At 36.0% G+C, this 21,385-nt stretch overlaps 6 protein-coding genes across 6 annotated transcripts; 3 read left to right on the forward strand and 3 right to left on the reverse strand.

Moving 5' to 3' along the window:
• The first annotated feature begins 2,696 nt into the window (after positions 1-2,696).
• On the forward strand, positions 2,697-5,299 carry LOC111309295 (proteasome subunit alpha type-1-B-like). The gene is made up of 2 exons (XM_022908378.2): positions 2,697-3,238; positions 4,638-5,299. Exons 1-2 carry the CDS (start codon positions 2,888-2,890, stop codon positions 5,106-5,108), a joined length of 822 nt encoding a protein of 273 aa, XP_022764113.2. The 5' UTR covers positions 2,697-2,887; the 3' UTR covers positions 5,109-5,299.
• Positions 5,300-5,532: 233 nt separating this feature from the next.
• Positions 5,533-8,873, reverse strand: LOC111309174 (uncharacterized). The gene is made up of 8 exons (XM_022908151.2): positions 8,584-8,873; positions 7,676-7,939; positions 7,517-7,588; positions 7,355-7,393; positions 6,998-7,105; positions 6,618-6,715; positions 6,389-6,500; positions 5,533-6,082 (listed from the first exon to the last, which is right to left on the reverse strand). Exons 1-8 carry the CDS (start codon positions 8,746-8,748, stop codon positions 5,834-5,836), a joined length of 1,107 nt encoding a protein of 368 aa, XP_022763886.2. The 5' UTR covers positions 8,749-8,873; the 3' UTR covers positions 5,533-5,833.
• Positions 8,874-9,949: 1,076 nt separating this feature from the next.
• On the reverse strand, positions 9,950-13,636 carry LOC111309237 (gamma carbonic anhydrase 1, mitochondrial). The gene is made up of 5 exons (XM_022908272.2): positions 13,445-13,636; positions 12,880-13,023; positions 11,540-11,665; positions 11,293-11,444; positions 9,950-10,929 (listed from the first exon to the last, which is right to left on the reverse strand). Exons 1-5 carry the CDS (start codon positions 13,557-13,559, stop codon positions 10,645-10,647), a joined length of 822 nt encoding a protein of 273 aa, XP_022764007.1. The 5' UTR covers positions 13,560-13,636; the 3' UTR covers positions 9,950-10,644.
• A 250-nt stretch (positions 13,637-13,886) lies between these two features.
• On the forward strand, positions 13,887-15,341 carry LOC111309370 (protein RER1B-like). Its single transcript, XM_022908472.2, has 4 exons — positions 13,887-14,025; positions 14,136-14,516; positions 14,694-14,874; positions 15,014-15,341. Exons 2-4 carry the CDS (start codon positions 14,167-14,169, stop codon positions 15,065-15,067), a joined length of 585 nt encoding a protein of 194 aa, XP_022764207.1. The 5' UTR covers positions 13,887-14,025; positions 14,136-14,166; the 3' UTR covers positions 15,068-15,341.
• Positions 15,342-15,757: 416 nt separating this feature from the next.
• Positions 15,758-16,589, forward strand: LOC149519539 (uncharacterized). Its single transcript, XM_089758098.1, has 2 exons — positions 15,758-16,001; positions 16,150-16,589. The coding sequence occupies exons 1-2, from the start codon at positions 15,890-15,892 to the stop codon at positions 16,347-16,349; spliced, it is 312 nt and encodes a 103-aa protein (XP_089614224.1). The 5' UTR covers positions 15,758-15,889; the 3' UTR covers positions 16,350-16,589.
• A 1,370-nt stretch (positions 16,590-17,959) lies between these two features.
• Positions 17,960-21,008, reverse strand: LOC111299490 (putative pectinesterase 11). The gene is made up of 8 exons (XM_089757708.1): positions 20,922-21,008; positions 20,505-20,606; positions 19,756-19,904; positions 19,062-19,253; positions 18,914-18,929; positions 18,510-18,697; positions 18,164-18,397; positions 17,960-18,026 (listed from the first exon to the last, which is right to left on the reverse strand). Exons 1-8 carry the CDS (start codon positions 21,006-21,008, stop codon positions 17,960-17,962), a joined length of 1,035 nt encoding a protein of 344 aa, XP_089613834.1.
• Positions 21,009-21,385: the final 377 nt, after the last annotated feature.

Raw genomic sequence — 21,385 nt, forward strand, 5'->3', positions numbered from 1 at the left:
GATATTTATTTATTTTGGTCGAATAAAATATTAAAAATTTTATATATTTATATGTATTTTATATAAAAATTATAAATTATATTGATATAAAAATATAAAATATATATTTTTATTTTATTAAATTTATTTATAATTTTTATTAAAATTTTAAATTATATATTTTTATATTCTATTATCTTATTGTATTTAAAATTATCAGACATAAAAAGTATCGTGGGTAAAAAACACTTGTCAACCAAGGAATTATTGGGCCCCTTGGCCCCTACCTCAGTTCCCCACCAAGAGTCGATGACGAGGCTTGGTTGGATGAGTAGGTGAGTTTGCCATTCCAAGCTTGTTTGGTTAGACTCGAGTCAAGTATCTGGTAGTTATAGTAGTAGTACATCTCTTTTGTAATGATCTCCAGCTTTCCGCAGTGCTGGCTCCAAATGTATGAAATTACAGCCAACAAGTAGTGTGAAAGCTTATGAAAAATGATGGTTTAGCTGTCTTTTCGAAGAAGATTTTGTGTTTATGAACCCAACAAATGTCCCCATTTGAGAAATAAAAAAGGATAAGAGATCGTTAAAAGATTAAAATTTTGTTTGAAAGTTTGGACCTCTTTAATAATTTAAAGTAAAAGGATCAAATTATGAATAGCTTTTCCCTACTCTTATCATTTTGGTCTTTTATGACTCGTCCAAATAAGATGGCTTAAGGTCGTTTTGCCATTTGAAATTAGCCTCTCTTATTTTGATAGCTTCTATCGTATATTTCTTTCTTTCATTATATTTTAAAATTTTAGATTTGATAAATAATCCATTCGTATAATTTATTTTCGTGTTAAATATGTAAAATATAAATATATTGTATTAAATCTTTAGTTTTAATACAATATATTTATATTTAAGAGTAAAAAAATTTATTCTATCTTTTAAGTTCAAAGATTTACAGATTTTTTTTATTGTTTTAAAAAATTTTGAAACTTACATATTACTAACTAATAAGAGATTGTAAAATTTGAACATAAATATTTTATACATATCTTAAATCTTAACCATTTACGTGAACCCTATTAGCTCTGCCGCTACTACTTTCTCCCAAGGTGATTCAGAAATTTGGTTTAACCAAAGACAATCTTGCATGGAAGGGACATGCACCGAAGATAGAACCCATAACAAACTTCTGCCCGCTGAGTTTCTTTAGAATACATTTGATAGAAAACTAACATGGAATATCTTAAAAAGCTCAAAAAAGAAAATCAATCTTTGTGATCTATGTCTGGAGAATCCGAGAAAGTAAAGTTCTTTATGAATTATGATTCGAGGAGACTAATTTTAGTGAAAGTGATCCGACGCATAAAAGTAGAGAGGCCAATACAAGATTTCTGCATTTCTGCTTTTCCTCTTTTTCTCTTTTGGATTACTGCTTTTGTTCTCAACTAATTCCTCAACAGTGTGACTACCATCTATCAGCTCAGCCATTTTGGCCTTAACAACCATCAAAGAAATAGTATACTATTTTCATCTACTATCAAATTTTGCAAAATACAAATATATTATAAGTAACTATATAAATAATTAAATATCATCATAGAGTGATGCTAAGATATTGATTTGAATCTCCCATCTTTTATTATCTAAAGATTTTATTTCATCGATGATTTGTTAAAGATAAAGTCATTCGTAGTTATTCACCATACTAATATCGGATAAAAAATTTTGATTTTTTATTTAAATGAAGATGAGTATAAGTAATAAATTTTAAAAAAAAGTATAAATTTAAAATATTAGATATAAGAACAAAGATTGGTTATATAATACTTGTTTGATATTCGTATTTGATAAAATTTTTTATTAAATATATATTTAAAATATAAATATTACATTATTAGATTATTGATATTTTTTCTTCACTGTTGGTTGTCTTAAGGGTATGCTCTCTAATAATCAAATCGTAAGTAAATATGAAAATTAAATAATGAGAAAGTGATATAAAAGTGAAAAGAAAGAGAGCCCATAAGCAGTAATCTCATGTAAAAAATTTTATATTTTTATAATATAGGAAGTAAGTGAAAAATCTGAAAATCAGTCTTAGAACGATTAATGATTTGGGAGCATTATACCCAGAGCTGGCCGCTAGACCAATGATTCCAGGCCATTTTCCCAAATATCACAGCCCCATCTAAAGGCGTTCATGGTCATTCATTCTTAATATTAATAGAATATATGTTAAGTTTTTTGTTTAAAATTTTTAATCTCAAAATTTTTTTAAATCTGACTTAAATTAAAAAAATAAAATTTAATTTTATCAATTAAACTTAATTTATATAATAAAAATTAAAAAATATAATTAAATTAATTTTAATGAGATTATATTTAATTTATATACATAAAAATAAAAAATTTATATATATAAATTTAGATTGAGCAAAGTTAAATTCGAACTTTAAATTTTTTGCTCAAAGTTTAATCTAAAATTTAAACAAATTTAAAATTATACCAAAATTTATTTAATAAATTTTAGTTTAAATTAAAACAAATAATTCGATTCTTTAACAAATCTAGGTCTCATCGTGGCGTATTTTACTATCCAAATATCAGGCCTCACAGCTCATTTACAAACTGCGTGAATCAAATACTACAGGCCTGTTTGCCCATTTAGTGATTACGTGACCCAAAATATTACAGGGCTATTGCCCCATCTACTTGTTGAGTGATCCAAGTCGGATTTACGGGGAAGAACCGAACCATCCAAGGGGCTTCGTTTCGTTTTGGTGTTCACTTGAAGAAGAAGAAAAAACAGAAGAAAAACCCTCTTAAAATACAGTCAGGGAGACATAGGGAGAGAGGGAAAGCAAGTTTTGCAGTGGAAGAAACTAGCAATTGAAACGGTGACATAGAGGAAAATGTTCAGGAACCAGTACGATACGGACGTGACTACATGGAGCCCAGCGGGGCGGTTGTTCCAAGTGGAGTACGCAATGGAGGCTGTGAAGCAGGGCTCGGCGGCTATCGGGCTCCGATCCAAGACCCATGTGGTCTTGGGTTGCGTCAACAAGGCTAACTCCGAGTTGTCTTCTCACCAGAAGAAGATCTTCAAAGTAGACGACCACATCGGTGTCGCCATCGCCGGTCTCACCGCCGATGGTCGCGTGCTCTCTCGGTACATGCGAAACGAGTGTATCACCTACAGCTTCACGTACGAGTCGCCGCTCCCTGTTGGGAGACTCGTCGTCCAGCTCGCAGATAAAGCGCAGGTCTTTTTCATTTCTTAAAATCTCCAATCTTTAAACTTTTTCTATAAAAAAATTGACCTTTATTTTTAGTGTAGTTCAACTTATGGGAGATGCTGATTTTTTATTTTTATTTTTATTTAGAAATGGGAAATTGCCTAATCTTTTAAACCCTAATTAGGTCTTTGCTGAATTCTTGACAAGTATGAGGATTTCGAGAAATGCTTTGAAATAAATAAAGCTGCAGAATCGGTTATAGACTTAAATGAAAATTAGCTCACATTTAGGGCTATTGTGTAGGAACCATTGATAGATTAAGTAATGTGGAAACTATAAGTAAATAGCACTACCCATTTACATTATTGCTGAACTTGTCGATGATTAATAACATAAAATATTTTCCGACCGTGCTATCTAGAATAGACGAAAATGAAATGGATAATGAGGATTAATAGATGCAAATACGAAAAGGTTACAACTGCGGGAATTTCCATCTTATGGTCTATATATACCATTAGTGAGTTAGCTTTACTTGGTAAGAGTTTGAGTGTACCTGGCATCAAGTTGTGATTTTCAGGATATAAAACAGGCAATAGATTATGCAATAAAAAGGATAATTTGGCGAGATTATTGGCGGTTATGAATGCCTGCCAATGACCATTTTGCTACCTTGCTTGGGCTTCCATTAATTGAATGATTGAGAGGGTATTAGAATAGAAGCTCGATTTAGGTTAGAATGAGTTAATGGTTTCGGCACCAAACTCAAAGAGCTTGGCATACCTTCACGTGCTCAGGTTTAGTTGCACTGGGGTTATGTGGTCAAGTATCATTTTTCCAACTTTCTCATGATTACTTGATATGGAATCTGTATAGTTGTTGATGTAAGAGTTGAGGTTGTTAGTGTTTCTGCATTAAGTGATGTCAAGCCTTTGAGGTTGGCTAAAGCTAGTAATGGTAAGTTTGATAGATGCTCTATGTTTTCATATGCCTCTTTGATAGTTATTTAAAACGGTGTGGAAGCCTTTGATGTTTATCTTTTCTTTCTTTTCTTAGTATCCTGTGCTTTCCCGTTCAATTTGCTGCTCAAGTTTTGTATATTTCTCAAAAGTATTAGGGGCATGTTCTTAATTCAGTTACATATTTGAAGGTCTAATGTTATTTGTATGTCATCTCAGTATTAAACAAGATTTTTGTTTGATAAATCTTCTCTCAATAATGTAGTGAGTTTTCTTTTTTATTTTGTGTTGTTTTATTTTTAACCACAATTAAATGAAACATAGTTGATGCTAAAGATAGCAATTTCTAGTGGAACACTAATCCTACTGGATTTCTTGAAAGTTAAACAGTTTTATTTTAAAAGAAGCATAATAATGTTATTTGTTTGTGAAATTGAAAAGGGGAAATGCTTGTGTTTTGGTGGCAGGTCTGCACCCAACGCTCTTGGAAAAGACCTTATGGTGTTGGCTTGTTGGTGGCTGGCTTGGATGAATCTGGGGCTCATCTCTACTATAACTGCCCAAGTGGAAATTATTTTGAATACCAAGCTTTTGCCATTGGATCAAGATCACAAGCTGCAAAGACATACTTGGAGCGCAGGTTTGAGAACTTTATGGACTCCACAAGGGATGATCTGGTCAAAGATGCTCTTATGGCAATAAGGGAGACCCTGCAAGGAGAAACTCTAAAAAGCTCAATATGTACAGTTGCTGTGATAGGGGTTGGGGAGCCGTTCCATATTTTGGATCATGGAACTGTACAACAAATGATTGATGCCTTTGAGATTGCGGGAGAGCAAGAAGGTCCTGCCGCTGAACCTGATGCTGCTGCAAGACAGGAGGCTGCAGCTGAGCAGGGTGGTTCTACTGATGAAGGCGTAGCCCCAATGGATATTTGAGGATGCAAGAACCAGGGTCCATCCTTGTCTTTAGATGAGGTTTTCGAGCATGTGTTTGCAGATTTGAGTTAGGCAGTAGGCACTCGTGGACCGTGTTGAATATTTCCTTTTTCTCATTCAAATCATCTTTATCCTTGGTGCAAACATGTCAAAACTACATTTACATTTATACTCAAGATACATTCATTGAAGTTGTCGACTTATTTATGTGTTATTGCATTGAATTATGAACTGTCTTGCAAATCTCTTGGAAGACTAAGGTGGAGTGGGCAGACTTGATGATTCTCGATATGACTCAATTTTGCATCAACGGCGCATGGACACCCATAAACATAAAACTACATATGTTTTGTTCTGCTAGTTCCTAGTTGCACAAACTTTAATTTTGCCAGCCGAACTTAAGATGGATGCAAACCATTGGACATCCTACTGAAACTCGGTAGTTCCATTTAGCATTTCAAGAAAAGAAAATGAACGAAGTAACATTAGACTTTTGCCTCTGGTAACACTGAAAATGAAGGATTGAAATCCTTGCAATGCAGTTTCTACAGAATAATTCAGTAATGACACAACATTGCGTATGTTAATGTTTCTGTTGAAAAAGAGGAGTCGTGTGCACAAGTCAATCCACCCCCAAAACGCAACTAAAGCTAGCCCTTTTCTTTAGAAAAAATAAATCATAGCAATGTAGAGTGAAAATAAATGCTTCTTTTGTCATGGAGATATCAGTTCCGAATATCAGGAAGTGGGAGGCCCTTGATCTGCATCTGCTTGTACGTCCATTGCCAATTCTCCGGTGTTACCTCACCCCCAAGTGAACGAATCACTGATCCACCACTACATGAGCCAGCTTTGCAACATTCCTCAAGAGATAATCCCTTGATCAATCCATATAAGAAACCACTAGCGAAGAGATCCCCAGCTCCTGTAGTATCAACCGCTTTTGCATCCCCTATAGCCGGAACTCGGACGATCTGTCATAGAAGGAAATTTTAGTTTGCCTGCTTTCAACTATGCATCATTTAACGACCAAAACGAGGTAAAGGCCAGTTCATGCATCTCAAATCAAAATATTTATGGAAAAAGGGCACAATTTGGCCATACTTTCCAAGTTGAGATTGGCAACTAGCCATGTTAGAGTAGAAGTGCATCCCTAAATGGAAGCAATGATAAATTGAAATTATCTCTAACATTTGTACCTAGTGAAACACACTTCTAAACAATAAAAACCGAAAAGTATGAAAACCTCCAATTACTCTACAAGGTTGCAAATGACCAACCTCTTGTCCATGTTTCGCAATGCAACCATTGGGCCCTAATGTAACCACTGCCCATTGGCAATATTTAGACAGATATTCCAGTGCAGCTTCAGGATCCGCATTTTCTTTACCCCTAAAGAAGTAAAATGGAAAAAAAAAAATCAGCAACTAATGACTGCAGTTACAGCAGCAATTTCCGAGATCCTGAAAAAACCATTCATTATAAAAAAAAAATAAAAATGACAGCCACCTTATCAATTCTTGCGCTTCATCCTCATTGGCAAAGCAGAGGTCTATATCCCCTGACTCCAATAACTGTAAAAGAGGTACTCTAAAATTCCGAACCATCTGACCAAAGTCACAGACTTTATAAGATAAAATATTCAGACCTAAAAATTTTGATATTGAAAAGCACAATAATGGAGAATTGAGGAGAAGTTAGATGGCAATCATGGATGAGCACTTCACTAGAATATCAACCATAAGTCTGAAGAATTTACTATTATCATCACTTTTAAAATTTCTAAGAAAAGAAACTGTATGAGTTACATATTAATCCACACTAGGTATTTCACACTGTGCATAACATTGCATTCAGCCTTCAGCAAAACATAAAGTTATTCCAATTACCTCAAAACTGGCCAAATCCAAGGAGACAGAAAGACCCTCTTGTTTGGCAATTCTTATAGCTGCTTGAATAACTTCCAAATTGAATATCCCATATCTCATCACCAACCACTGCAATGAAAGATACATCATTAAGTTGAATGCTCTGAAATCCAACCAGCTGCCAAGAGCTGAATGATATAATGTGGTAAAAAAGTGCAAATTCTACTTAGGTAATTAGAAAACCATAACAAAAAGATAAAAAAGATCCAAGAGAACAAGGTCCCCTTGTTAAGAAAGACAGGACAAGAATTTTGAAAAAAAAAAATCCACAAACAAGTAATCCTAATTTTTGTTTTAATTCCATAAAATAGGACTCACCTTAGAACCACTAAAGTCCTCTTTGGTCAATTCATCCCCCTGAAAAGCAAAGGGGAGTCAAATTTATTGTAAGTTTGTATTTAGCAAGGAGCAGACACAAATCCTTTAAATCAATAAAGAAAGAGGTTTAAACTAAATACGAAAACGGATTGTGAAATTCACCTGAACTTTTACGGCAGTTGATAGGCAAGGGCGCATTGTTCTATTACCGAATGCATCAACTAGGCAAACACACTGCACCATACCATTCACTAAGAAAGTTTCAGCACTTAGCATTAAAAACACAACTAAATTCCATAGGAATTGTATGATGAAGATCACCTGAGCTGTCGGTCCCTTCTTCATTCTTAGTCTCGAAATATTAACTCCACTAATGTTCATGTTCCTTACAAACAATTGACCTTGCCCATCATCCCCATAGGCCCCGATCATTCCACAATTAACCCCAAAGCCAGAGCTAAGTCCCCGAATAGTATTTGCAACACTTCCTCCAGCCATAGTCTTCACAGGAGATGGATCATCGACTGAAGCAAGGATGTGCTTTTTCAACTCCCTTAATATATGCTCAAGCTCCACGATTGCCACCTACATAATAGATAAAATCCATTGACCTTAAATAATCACAGAACCTCATCCCCATATATGATTATTCTCATGTCCATCAAACAAGAAAACAACTTAAAATTTTTCAATTCCAAGGTTGAAAACCGTTATTAGTTAGGACCAAACTAGGTAAGAAAACAAAAAAAAATGACAACAGGTAGGAAATAAAAAAGAAGCAAGTTTGGAACAGAAAAAATGGATAGACAAGGCCACGTCATTGGCATTGGAGACTATCAAACATGACAACAAGTAAAGAACAGAGGAATTTGTGCAGGTCAAAGCAAATAACTCTTGTCTATAAGCCATAAGCCGCCCTAATAATTTACTTTTACTGACAAAGCCCCGCACTCACATGCATCAACCAATAAAAAAAAATCTACCCACTTACTCTCAAACAAAAGAAAAAACATATATATTCTTTAAGCCCGGTACACAGAACATTAAAAAAAAAAAAGGAAAAACACTGATTCAAAGCTAATGTGGGTTATTTTGATGATAAAAACCCAGAAATATAGCGAGACAAATTAAAACAAATTGCATAAGTCCAGTCAACAGCAAGTAAGAAAAGGTAGAAAAAGAACAAAAAGCTAGATCGGAAGTTAAGGTATTTAAAAAAACCAAAATACCGGAAAAGAGCCACCAGATTCACCGGGAATTTGATCGACCAAGGATTGATCCACAAGAGCCACGTGATCAATGAGGGCAGCTGGTTGTAGTCCCAGTATAAGAGAAGCCTTCGCCTCCATCGTAACACAAGCCTCCCCGTTTTTTACCATGATTTCTGCTCCCATAGATGGTGCTGTAATGGCTTTTGATTACTCCCTCAAATACTATTTCTAGCCTCCCAAGCTCCTGCAGCTCTCTAAGATTTTTCAATGAACATATAAATATTATATAGGCAGAGACCCGAACATGCGTATTCCGTACTGCAGCATGTGGAGAAGGTCCTCCAGTGAGCGCTCTTCCACTATTCTCCTAGTCAACCTCTTTTTTTATTAAAAAAATACCTTTTTTATTTTTAGTAGTATTTATTTTCCTTATTTGTTTATTATTTTTAATAAAAAATAGGGCCTTTTGGCTCCAAGAATGGTGTGGATTCTGAATTGTGATTAGGCAGCCCTAGAAAGGTGATGAGAAGGCTTTACCTTGTGTTCTGGGTTTGTCGGTTAATGGTAATGAGAAATGAGCTATCCATGGTTGGGAAATTTCGAGGGCTGAGTCTTGTTTGTCAGTAAACGTTTACTCGAACTTGACTTGAGATGTCGGTCCAATAATCTTAATTGAAGTGAGGAGACTTTCTTTTTGGTTCAAAATGGGTCCCAATTGGTTAGAATTTGTAGCATTTTTCCTGAAGAAAACGTTGCAATCCATTTCTCGAAAACAAAATCAATGAATCCTTGCTGTCAATGATAATGAAGGTTTTGACGATTTTGGGTTAAATTTGTTAAACCAACTTTGTAACATCAATTACAATTGCATTTGCTTGTAGCATTTCATGGAAACTCATGCACATGCTCGATCTTTCCGAAAACAGGAATGGATTCTCGAATCTTGATATAATATAGATCATAATCATAAGCACATGTTTCTTTTACTTGTAATATAGATGTGAACATTGCAGTTCGTTTGTGGTTGGTGTCGGCTTGACCCTTGCCCTACCTTAAATATAGTATATACTTAATTCTTGAATTAAATGAAAAAAAAAACTATAATTGTAAGGACAAACAAAAGGATGGCCGTATACTTCATTGCAGGCTTCAAATATTTCCATGACCCAGCCGAAAGTTATATAATAAGCATTTTGGATATAGCTTTCCTCTAGATTCTAACTTAAATTATTTCCAGGCAGGGCAAGAGCCATGACGATGATGGTTTCTTTATTATTGGTTTAAGCTTTCTGCTTAAGGTAATCATTGGCTTCACCACTACCTAATCAGTGGTTAAGCTTCACTCACTGCACTAACATCCTGATGCATAATTAAAAAACATATGTTAAAGAAAGAAAAATCCGATCAACGCTTTAATTATTGCAAAAAAAGATCCAATTACTAAAATTATTTTTATTAACTTGTAATTTGAGCTCAAACTTCTGCCCCGACTGAGTCGAGTAAAGCCTGGAAAACTAGTCCTAGGAATGCCAGTGCCTGCGGATCAACATCAACATTACAAATAGTGTGCTTCCTGATGTGGAAAGCGCCTAACCTGCTTCAGCAGAGTTCAGTGATCTCCGGGAGAGCGGAATAGATCCTATGAGCAGTGAGTTACCTCGCTCGCCCAGGGGCACTTGTAGAATAAAGAGATCTAAACCCTAGTTTGGTTCCTTCTTGTCCTCCCGAGTCCTGACCATGTAATTGAACGTGGCTCACCAACTGCCCACCAACGCAAAGTGACCCATCATAGTCAGAAGGGGCCAAGAATGAGTTTAATGAGTACAAAATCACAATCATCAAGAATAAAAGCATCTTAGTAATACATTCCTCCGGTCTTGGAATGAGTCTCTGAGTGACCATCCAAAGAGTAGAGCATAATGCTAAAAAGGAGCCATGATTCTAGGCTAAAACTTGTCCGGTATTATTGGGAAAGAAAATCATCCTTCAGCCATGTACTTACTTGCACATAGCAACAAATATTCCTTGATGCCAAATCTCAAGGCTTGAAGCAAACAAAAAAATATCTTGTGAAAAGGATCATTTTTGTGAAGACTTCTTTTCTTTATCTGGTAGGACATTATCTGGAAGAATTAGTTCTGGGGGTGTTTCACGTACGATGCCCAGCATTGAGTCATACTCTTCATCCCTACGAGCAAACTTCTTGCGGAGAACTTTCTCAAATTCAATTTCATCGAAGGGCTTTGCATTCTCAGCTGCATGTACCTGTGCAAGGTTGGTATAATTGGTGGCTGACTGAGAAATAAATGCTATCTCTTCATCAGTTAGCTTCCTCAGGAACTTCGCCGGATTGCCTCCCCACACCTGTTAAAAACAAATAAAGATTGAAAACCAGTATCATCCAAAGTAAAACTTTTAACTACTTTTTTTCCAGCATTCTGTGGCTCAAAATAGTAATACAAGCAGTAGAAACCATCTCTGTACTATATTAATCACCAGCAGGTATCATAACACCTATTTATCTTTATGTTTTCTTAAGTATAAGTTTTCTATTTCTTTCCATGTTTTGTAACTTCTAATGCATGTTTCCAGTTTATTTTTTTTATTTATACATGCTAGCATAAGAAATGAAAGTGCCTTTGACAAACAGATAAATCAATAAGTTCATAAAAAATATTCAAGAATATGGCCATAAGAACAAAGTCCAAGAGAGAGAGTTCACACTACCTCCCCGGTAGGGATCTTTGTATTTTGTCTCACAAGTGCTCCAGCAGCAACCATAGCATGTTTCTCCACTACTACACCATCAAGAAGTGTTGCTCCCATGCCAACAAATGCTTCATCCTCAACAGTACAGCCATGTAAAACAGCACTATGACCTGCTCATTTCGAAGTGTCAATTATAGCCTACAAACAGAAGGAACTTCATCACATTAATTCACATGAAATTTAGGGCCAACGCCATTTTACTTACCAACAGTAACATTGTCCCCAATGATAGTTGATAGCACTTTCCCACTTATGTTAGACTTTGCCACATGCACAAGGGAGTTGTCTTGTATGTTAGTTCCGGATCCTACACTAATGCTGTTGACATCCCCTGTTCAAAGAAAAACTGAGGATGATTATCAACAAAATCTAGTAAAATATAATGTCAAAGAAATAACCCAAACCTACACAACCACAATTTAATCTTGTTGAACAAACTCAGATAAAGAAGAAAATTATAGCTTCTTGTACACAGGGTGGTTGAAAGATATTGGGGGTAGGATGTTGATCTCAGAAACCTTCTTCCTGAGATATGGTACTGAAGAGTCAAAATCTACTCCTAGGCATTAAAAAGGTACTACACAAAAGGGGACCTTTTTTTATGATTTATTCAGGAGAGATGCCACAACCCTACATTGTACAAAATAGTGCTTCGCTATGAAGTATGAGGCCTAGGAATGTGAATCAATTTTCAAATTTCTTATTTGAACAATTAGGAGCCTCAGTCACACAAATGGTGCAGGCACTAAATGTACAAGGGCATTTCTTCATTTTGAGGCAAGAAAACAAACATCTAAAATGCCTTTAAAGTAGAATCCAAAAAATTTATCTTCACAATATAATAAACAGCTTGATTTTATAGTTAAGAAGAAGAATTATAAATACTCATAACAGTATGTCCACTGTATTTAGGTTGCACTTAAGTTTTAAGAAGCAAATGATGTTGGATAGGACATGAATAGGATGGAGGATAAGGTGCAAGTTACAAGCATCCTGCTTGTGTGAATCAATACATTGTTTACACAAGCCAAAAAGTTAAGGAAATAGTAATGCATATTAGGAAGACAAATCTCACATCATCAAGAGAAAATAAAATAATTATAATACCAACAACTAAAAGTTGAAACTAATAGTTAAAGTCACTAGCTACATTCCTCTAAACCAATTGTTAAAGTTAAAACAAGTTATATCCTCATTACCACAAGCCACATTTCTATAGACCAAATTGATGAACAAACACATTTGCTAAACATAAAACATTCTGAATGTGCAGAAACAATCAACATAAGTCTAATATCTCTATTCAACACAGTTTTCAAAATAAAAAATAGTGAACAAACGTCAGTGCAGGACTACCATTAACAGTACCTATTTGTTTATTAATGTCACCATCTAAAAGTTAATTAGCATAACCCTAAACCTTTGATATGCTAATTTGTAGACATGAAGTTGGATACCATCCTTTCTTGAATAATTTTAGTTAGACTTATACAATTTATTCATCAAACAAAAACACCAAATTGTGTGTATAAACAAGGATCTTACCCCTTAAAACACACCCATACCAAATAGATGATCCTCTTCCCACCTGAACATCACCAATGACTGACGCGCTAGGGGCTACAAATGCATCCTTGTCGACCACAGGAGCTTTATCAAATATGTTCATCAGAGTCCGATGCCTACAAACTAAGAAAAGAAGAATACCATAAGCGCATAGTCAGATAACGGAAAGCAAGCCAAAGCAACATAAACAAAATCTCATCTTTGAACACAAACCGTAATTATAACAAATAAGAGTAAAACGCAGCCGCATTTCCACATTAATTAGCAAAGTAAACAACCAATTAACCAGTATAATTATAGCTAAATATCCATAACTAGACTTTATGTGTTTATACAGAGCAAGCTAACAGTTTAAGAACAACATAAAAGAAAATTAAGTAACAAAATGGAACAAATACAAATTATTTGGTACAAAATCAGCTGAAAATCCCTATACATTCAATCGGTTATTCAATTTTGCATTAGCAGAGATTCGCTTAGTAATATAAGTTGAAGAGGGAAAAGAAAAGAAAAGAAAAGAAGCAGAGAAATGGGTAAAACTCACGTTGCTCTTGGAATAAGTAGTCGCCTTGGAGGCGGCAGCCGAGGCGATCGAGGGCCTGACCGGTCTCGCGAATCCAGAATCCGACGGCGTATATGGCTTTCCCTAGGGTTCCCATCGTCAGCCTTTCTTTTGGAAAATTTTGATCGGCGATTTTCTTTGCCCAACTTTTGCAGCGACTATGTAATTTCCAGGTCACTGCGTGGCTGGGAAATAAAGCTCGAAATGGAGAAATGAGCCTACAGCTTGGGCCTGGGCCTCCCTCAGGCCAACTTTGGGGCTTCACCACTAGGCCCCAGACGCTTGATTTGAGCTCTCGAGTCTTGAATAAATTGGGCTTAAGAGATTACGTTTTCTTTTTCTTTCTTTATTTTTTTAAACATTATATTTAACCAAAACGTCATCACGACGGTGCGTTTCGATGCTTACGCGCGGAGCAAACCGTGTAACTGTAAACTGCCTGAAATTTTGTCCTTATCTTGTTTCTTATTTTCATGAAAATCCGCAGATCCATAAAAAATTAAAAATCTTCTTACCTTGATTTGATCCCTGTAATTAAACCCTATACTCATCTTCAATCAGAGGTAACCCTAATTTCTCCTTTTTTTTACAATTTATTTCTTACATTTTTATTTAATTTTCCTTTGTTTATATAATAATTCCTAAATCATGATCTATATTTCCATTTTTTTAGGGAATACTATAATATAATAAATTAATTTCAAATGGAAGGATTAGGGGAAGACGCTGCCACGGCGGTGGCGCCGATAGCGAAGTGGAAGAGCGATTTCTCTCGGACATTTCAGTACTATTTGGATCGTTCCACCCCACATGTCACCGAAAGATGGCTTGGAACTCTTGTCATTGCAGCCATTTACGTTCTGCGCGTTTACATTGTGCAAGGCTTTTATATCGTATCCTATGGGCTTGGAATTTACATCTTGAATCTATTAATTGGTTTCTTGTCGCCTAAGGTTGATCCTGAACTCGAGGTTTTGGATGGAGCCTCGTTGCCGACTAAAGGCTCCGACGAATTCAAGCCTTTCATCCGCCGACTTCCCGAGTTCAAGTTTTGGTAATTTAAACAACCCGTTTTTCCATCTGGGAATTTCTTTGTTTTGATGAATGAACTATCTTTCCTAAGATTTTGGCTTCAAATTTATCTTTAAGTATCGTCTCGGAGCTCCCCAGATTTTGCTGGAAATTGTTTTCTATATGTCTATTCTGGTCTTAGTTGATCATGGTATTTCAGGTACTCCATTACGAAAGCTTTCTGCATGGCCTTCTTGATGACCTTCTTTTCTGTATTTGATGTTCCTGTATTTTGGCCCATATTACTCTTCTATTGGATTGCTCTGTTTGTTCTCACGATGAAGCGTCAGATAATGCACATGATCAAGTATAAATATGTTCCTTTCAGTATGGGGAAACAGGTCAGAGGCTCAGAGCTTGGATTTTGTTTTAATGACCCATTTTTGATTCTGCTGTTTCCTCACTCTCCCTCCTTAAAATTTGTGGTAAACTTCAATCATTGAAATATAACATTAACTTGTTCCTTGTGGGTTTCAACAGAGGTATACCGGGAAGAGGACAACTGCCAGTGGCCTGGGTTTAGTGATGGACTGAAGGTCGTCGACGTCCTTTAAAGAAAGAGAAGAAACAAAAAGTTTCATGCTTTTAGACTTTAGAAGGAAGAGTCAATTACATATCGGAAAATCTGTTTTACTTTGTCGATCGATCGACATGCCTGGTCGACTATGTTCGACATCAAATTAGTTATCGTTCTTTCTCTAAGCTTCTTCCTATGTATTTGTCGATACATTATTTTCACTGTTTGAAGTGTTGGCCCGTTTCTCCCATAATTTAGCTAAATCAATGCTCCAAAATTATGTTGCTTTCATAGTTATTTGTTGACCTGGTATTGGCTTTGTGGATGGTATAAAGAAGGGTTGGCCGAAACCAATGTTACATTGCCATCAGTAATCAACCAGCCATCAGGGAAAGCTCCCAGGAATTCTTTTCAAGCTTGATAACTCAATATTTGAAGCTTTAAATTATTGAAGTTGCCAATTATCAGGTTCTCAATGGTAGTTGTAAACCGAGTGGAGGTGTAGCCTTGGGAAAATTGACTTGGGGGATGATATGATATGCCAGATGGATGCCTAATCATGCACACACGTCTTGAATAGCAACTCTCCAACAACTGAACCACAGTAATCTCCACAAGTTTGTTGTTTGTACTTGACTTGGATTAGTTAAGAAAAAGAATATTTAAATTTGAAAATTAATATATTAAGTTTTATAATAACATTGTTCCTTAAAGATGGCCAGCTAATTTGTTAAATGTTTTATCTGTCTCTTTCCCTCGCTGGCTTTCTCCCTCCCAACAAGCTTCCATTAAAGATCTTCAACCACTAATGAAAACTGAACCAGTATTTCCTTAGAAAAATGAGTGGAAGAACCTTTGTTGTGATATTCTTCTTCTGGGCAGCTCTAACAATTATCACCCCTACCCTTGTTCTCTGGTCAGAGTCCTCCAAACCCTACATGGAATTGAATGGTAAGAGCTGAAAATTCTTTCACTCTTTTCTTTACTTCCTCTATGGTGTTCACGTCTGATACCGTTTTCATGTTGAAGGATTGGCATTTCTTCCTTCCAATATTTTGTTCAAATGTTTTGTGGATTTCTTGTGATTTCTATTTTTCAGGTCAGAAAAATGAGGTAATAAAGGCTAGGAAAATGATTGGATATCGAATGAAACAAGTAAGCACTGCAACCATAACTTCCAGTCAATTGGAGGCAGCAGCCACAACTGAGCACCAGAACTGGAGCTGGCTTCAGGAACTTGAAAGCTGTGTCAACAAAGTTTTTCAAAAAGCAATGCGACTACTGATCAGGGTCAGCTAAATTCAATTATAGACTTTCCAAGAAAGCGTAGGTTCGTAATATTCCCACCTTTTCTTATACTTGAAGCAATCCCTTGATACAAGAACTCAAGTTTATGAGGTTTAAGTTTTTCCGGTCATTACCTAAAGAAAACATGTAAAAGAAGATGAGAAAGCAAACTTGCAGATATCTTACCCTTGTATACAGAAAAGAACTGCACAAAATTTACATATTTATTTTTCCCCCCTAAGGTTTCTTTCCAGTGAAAGTTGGTTGGTAGAGGTAGATATATTGATGATGAAAAAACTGAGTAGAATAGGTGAAGGATTCTGTTTGTTTAGAATTCAGACTTGGCAAGCAGCATCTTGTCTCCTGAATATGACAAAATTCACGACAAAATTCATTTTATGAGACTTAAAAACATACTATATAATTAATGGTTAGAAAAAAGGCCTGTTTTACAACTTAATAGGATCTCCTGAGCTGATTTTGTCTTCGTGCCAATTGTCCAACTTTGCTACAACAAGGTTAGTTGAGGAAGCTAACAGCTGATTTCTAAGTTCTAACTACTTATTCGAATTAAGTTTTCCAGATATATTTAGTTAATCAAAGACTATCAGCTGCAATCAGCTTTTTTAATAATCAGGAACTTTTGTTATTGGGGCACGAGGTGCTAGTGGATGAATTAAGATAGCTGCAAAGTTTGTCTTTTGTTCCATAATATGATTAAGGCTAGAACTAAAGTTAAAAGGGGAGAAAAAGTACTACCAAATGGGTAATCACATTATTTTTTTTTTTTTTGAATTCCTAATCTATCTTTAAACCTCTCTTATTCTATTACTTATCTGATTGAAGAAAACATTACGTGCATAAGTTCTCTGGAATCCATAACCTTCAACTGCTAACTCCAATAACATACCAATGGATCCAAAGGATAGTCGGTAAAAGTAATCGCATTATTAAATAAAACAAGTATATGATTTTTAATCTCCCACTTGAAGTGTTCAACTCCAAAACTATTGACAATATTGCAAATCCTTTAACATACCAGTTTCTAAGCTAGATCCATGGAGTTGGAGGATATGTGATAAAAAATGGTTGGTCAAGTTGGTATACATTCAGCAAAAGCCATATTTGTTTCTTCATTTTTGTTTTTGCCCCGCCATAAATGAATTTACCTGAGTCTGAGGTTAATGTCTATCGACCCATATGTCAGGTTCTTTTGATGAGTTATCTACTTAATATCTATGGTACAGACATCCATGTGACGTCTTCAAACCCCAGAATTTTAGCAGATAAGTTCATGTATATATTTTCCTCCTCACGAATGATACAAGGGGGGGGGGGGGGGGATTCGACAGTATTTTGAAATAATTACAAATAAATAAACAATCAATCTAATATGGTTACATTAACAATTTTTCTAGCAGGTCTAGAAACATATGCTTATCAACATCACTACATCAGCTAACAATAATATTCTTTCATGATCAGGCATGTGTAGTGGAATTGTTAGAAATGGCAGTCGAAACTTTCTTGAAATGTTTCAGGGTAGACCCGATCCAACTCTTGCCACCAATCATGTTCCTTGTCAAGAAAAGCTCCGCCTCTTTGACCATCAACTTTGCTGATCATTCAACCCTTTTCTTTGTATTAGCTCCAGGTCCATTACATTTATATTCTCCGTAGAACATAGTGCTGTAGAAATCAAGAAACCAGAAGAAAATGGTTAAGCATTAGTTCAATTTCAAAATTTTACAGTAATAATTGGAAGAAAAGAAAAAAAAGAAAACCGATTGCTGATCTTGCTTGATTTTGTCCGTCTTTTTTGTTACCCTTGCTTGGATGAGTCTCCCCAGTCGTCCCATCCCTGGGGCAGTATCACATTAGACATATAGGTTAGGGCAAAAATGACCCTGGAATATGCACCCCATGGCCTTCCTAGTACAGCAGTCCTGACCCCAGTGATCTTGCAACCCAAGAAGGTAAATCCTGTCTCTTCCGAAGGAGACTCCCTCCGTTGGGCTGTAATAGCTGCATCTCCTTCTGAGAGTGTATGCAAATGGCACCTCGGGAAAAAAAAAATTCCCAAGAGCAATCCATATGTAAATTAATGGTCCAGATAGGCTAGCTACCAATATATAGGATTATTGGTAAGTAACTGATTCCTGAATGTGTTACCTCAAAAAGGGAAACGGCATCCCACAAATGAAGTCAACGGCTCCTTCAATGTAACAATTGCTGTAATAATGTCTTCCAGTGTCATCTAGCAACGTATCCTCGTAAGATAAAATTCTGCATCCAAAGAAAGCTGCCCTATCTCCAGATACCCTTAATGCAACTGCTTTAGCTCCAGGTTCGAATGTATTCTGTTTATCAAAAATAAAACAATAAAGGTCAGCTAACTGGCTAGTTGGAATTGATATAGATCATGATTGATGCTTCTGTTCAAAAAAAGTTCGAGGAAAAACTTTATATGAACCGAAATGGACAGGAAGAAAGTATAGAATCACTGGATTCTATACTTTACATATATAGTTTGAGGATTTCATTTAGTGTTCAATTACATTGGAGATGTTATATACCTGAATTGTGAGGTATCTGCCAACAAAACTCTGAAGCCAGCACAGTCAAGGTAGGAGATTCAAATATATTCCCACTATCTTTCCAAGTTATTATCGTGCCATTTGCCATTGAACCACTTAGTGTAATGAAAGGCTTGTCCGCATGCACAAAGTCTTTTCTTTATAGATGCCAGTCTTAACCAATATGACAACAAGTTCTTTGTTGTTGGATGGCACAGCGTCAATGGCGTCTTGTATCTTCATGTAGTCTCTCTTCCCTGATTGGTCAACTATTATAAGTAGGGCTGCGGAAGTTTCAGCAGCTTCAGCTCGTAGGGTACTAACATAAGCATGAATAACGCTATGACAAAGATGCAAGCGTAGCTAGAATAAGAAGGGGCCATCGTTGCAAAACTAATTTTCTGACAAAAACTAGATATTAATTTGCTTCTTGATCAAGGTGATGAGGTAAATGAAGAAATGAACAATTCTGAGATCACCATTTTATGAACAGAATCATAGATTACGGTGGATATGTTCTTTTATACATATCAGGGGCCAATTTCTTGCCATGGAAGTGTGACATATACATCAATTTCAAGCAGGCGTGTGTACATCAACATTATATCATAAAAGGCTGGGGTAGCCCCTAATAAAAGCAACCGCCAAATATAAATTTTGGAGGAAACTGGATAGGCCGTGGCCGCCCTTTGATTTTATTCCAGCTAGGCTTTCACCGAGTTAGAATTTATATTTTCAGTTTGATTTATTAGCCCCACTTGAAAGGAGTTGATACCTCGGCTACTTGAGAGTAAGGTTAGAAATGTTAATTTGGAAAATGAGTTGCAATATTAAAGTTGCACAAGTCTTGAGATAGCTTAAAAACTGCACTTAGCATGTACAAATTCTTTGTTGCTGTCAATTTAAGATACTTTGCGGATGTTATCTTTTTCTGAATGGCTGAGTCGACCATGGCTCCGCCGGTTTCTTTGCCCCTGAATTGGTGGCTGTCCTATTGTCAGTTGACCTTTTTACAGACTTGGGCTTTGTTTATATTTTACTACTTTTGAGTCAGGCCCGTGATTAAGGTCAAAATCTTGTCATAATGTGAGCAATGGCCTTAAAGAGTTTAAGTCTGAGCTCAAACTTGCTCAGCCCAATATCAAACACCTTGGGCTATAAATTGGAGAGATTACTACGGATTGGAACTTCAAAATAAAGCACTATTTGGCCCAAAAATGAACTTCAATGTCAATTTCTCTTTTCTTTATGAAGCACAAACCAGACCAAAATTTTTTTGTTTAATTTGGTTCTTCAGGCATTGCTTTTGCTTTTGTTTATTCACCTACTTTGCCTTAAAACTGTGCAATTCTAATCTACATTTGACTCAGTGGATGACATTGAAGCAAAAATCAAACATTAATTAGAATCTAGAGGTATAAAAGGAATGACATGACAAAAAGCTTAGTAAAGGACAAAAGTCGGTTTATTTTTCTCCTTTGCTTTTCATTACCAAGAAGGAAAGCAGCAAAAACCAGGATGAGCCAAAACCTTCAATTGCCTACTCATCATTGGTGTATGCATGATCTCATCGCTGTTAATAATTAGTGACCTTCACGAGCTTCTTGTCTTCTTGAAGAACTTTCTGCCCCTTCATCATTGCGAAAAGCATGAAATTTGATCTCCCATGAATATCTTCATCGCCGACCTGGTTCTAGAATTCAACCCCATCAAAATCTCAACGCCAATTATTCTGAAATCAGTAGCTTCAGCTGGGGGCCATATAAATTTATTTGGGTTACCAAACAGAGTAAACTATTTATTCATGTAATCAAAGAGATTTGGTAAGTAGGGACTGGAATTTGGCAGAGCTCCAATTAAACTCTTAGCTGTCATATGTCCTCTGAATTAAAGAACAAAACTTTTTTTTTAACTTCGATGAGAGCCCAACTCCCAAATCTTATCCGGGTCGAATATGCCTATAAAATTCATGTGGATGCACCACCCACATTTGTCCTTGTGGGCAGACCTGTTGGCAAACATCCAAACTGCAACAACAGGCCAATGCCACGTAGTGCATTTTTGAAGAAAAGAAAAGGCCGAAAGGGCTCCACATTTCACTCCCCCGAGGATCATGGATTTTAAAAAGACAATAATATTTTGCTTTGCTTCTACTTGACCTCATTCTAAAGCTTGGCTGTATTTTTTTGTTCTGATATGATAAAATCATAAAAGTAGAAAGTTCATTACTAAAGCAAACAGTTTCCCCTTTTTTTCTTCTTGTATGATACAAACAGACAGGCACCTAACTTAGCACTTTAATTTGCTTGAAACCAATGGAGTTATGCAACTCATTGTAGTTGCTGAGCCCTGAGCCAAGACTTATTTCATTGCCATTGTTGTTGTAAGGGGCTTGTATGTGAGCTGGAGACACCTTTGAGCATGGGCGACATTTTCTGTTCCAAATTCCATCAAATTATGCATAATCTAGTC

The sequence above is a fragment of the Durio zibethinus genome, chromosome 3 (assembly GCF_047325235.1).
Source record: "Durio zibethinus cultivar Kanyao isolate XHJ-2024 chromosome 3, ASM4732523v1, whole genome shotgun sequence".
In the NCBI taxonomy this organism is placed as follows: Eukaryota; Viridiplantae; Streptophyta; class Magnoliopsida; order Malvales; family Malvaceae; genus Durio; species Durio zibethinus.

Coding starts and splice junctions, on each gene's coding strand:
- LOC111309295 (XM_022908378.2), top strand. CDS start 2,888: ATGTTCAGGAACCAGTACGATACGGACGTGACTACATGGAGCCCAGCG. Junction 3,239..4,637: donor AGCTCGCAGATAAAGCGCAG/GTCTTTTTCATT, acceptor TTTTGGTGGCAG/GTCTGCACCCAACGCTCTTG.
- LOC111309174 (XM_022908151.2), bottom strand. CDS start 8,748: ATGGGAGCAGAAATCATGGTAAAAAACGGGGAGGCTTGTGTTACGATG. Junction 7,106..7,354: donor AGGACTTTAGTGGTTCTAAG/GTGAGTCCTATT, acceptor CTTTCATTGCAG/TGGTTGGTGATGAGATATGG. Junction 6,716..6,997: donor TGGATTTGGCCAGTTTTGAG/GTAATTGGAATA, acceptor GACTTTGGTCAG/ATGGTTCGGAATTTTAGAGT.
- LOC111309237 (XM_022908272.2), bottom strand. CDS start 13,559: ATGGGAACCCTAGGGAAAGCCATATACGCCGTCGGATTCTGGATTCGC. Junction 11,666..12,879: donor GTATGGGTGTGTTTTAAGGG/GTAAGATCCTTG, acceptor TTCTTTGAACAG/GGGATGTCAACAGCATTAGT. Junction 11,445..11,539: donor TGGGGACAATGTTACTGTTG/GTAAGTAAAATG, acceptor CGAAATGAGCAG/GTCATAGTGCTGTTTTACAT.
- LOC111309370 (XM_022908472.2), top strand. CDS start 14,167: ATGGAAGGATTAGGGGAAGACGCTGCCACGGCGGTGGCGCCGATAGCG. Junction 14,517..14,693: donor CTTCCCGAGTTCAAGTTTTG/GTAATTTAAACA, acceptor ATGGTATTTCAG/GTACTCCATTACGAAAGCTT. Junction 14,875..15,013: donor CTTTCAGTATGGGGAAACAG/GTCAGAGGCTCA, acceptor GGGTTTCAACAG/AGGTATACCGGGAAGAGGAC.
- LOC149519539 (XM_089758098.1), top strand. CDS start 15,890: ATGAGTGGAAGAACCTTTGTTGTGATATTCTTCTTCTGGGCAGCTCTA. Junction 16,002..16,149: donor ACCCTACATGGAATTGAATG/GTAAGAGCTGAA, acceptor TCTATTTTTCAG/GTCAGAAAAATGAGGTAATA.
- LOC111299490 (XM_089757708.1), bottom strand. CDS start 21,008: ATGTGGAGCCCTTTCGGCCTTTTCTTTTCTTCAAAAATGCACTACGTG. Junction 19,905..20,504: donor AAGACAAGAAGCTCGTGAAG/GTCACTAATTAT, acceptor AACTGACAATAG/GACAGCCACCAATTCAGGGG. Junction 19,254..19,755: donor TTTAAGCTATCTCAAGACTT/GTGCAACTTTAA, acceptor TCTTTGTCATAG/CGTTATTCATGCTTATGTTA.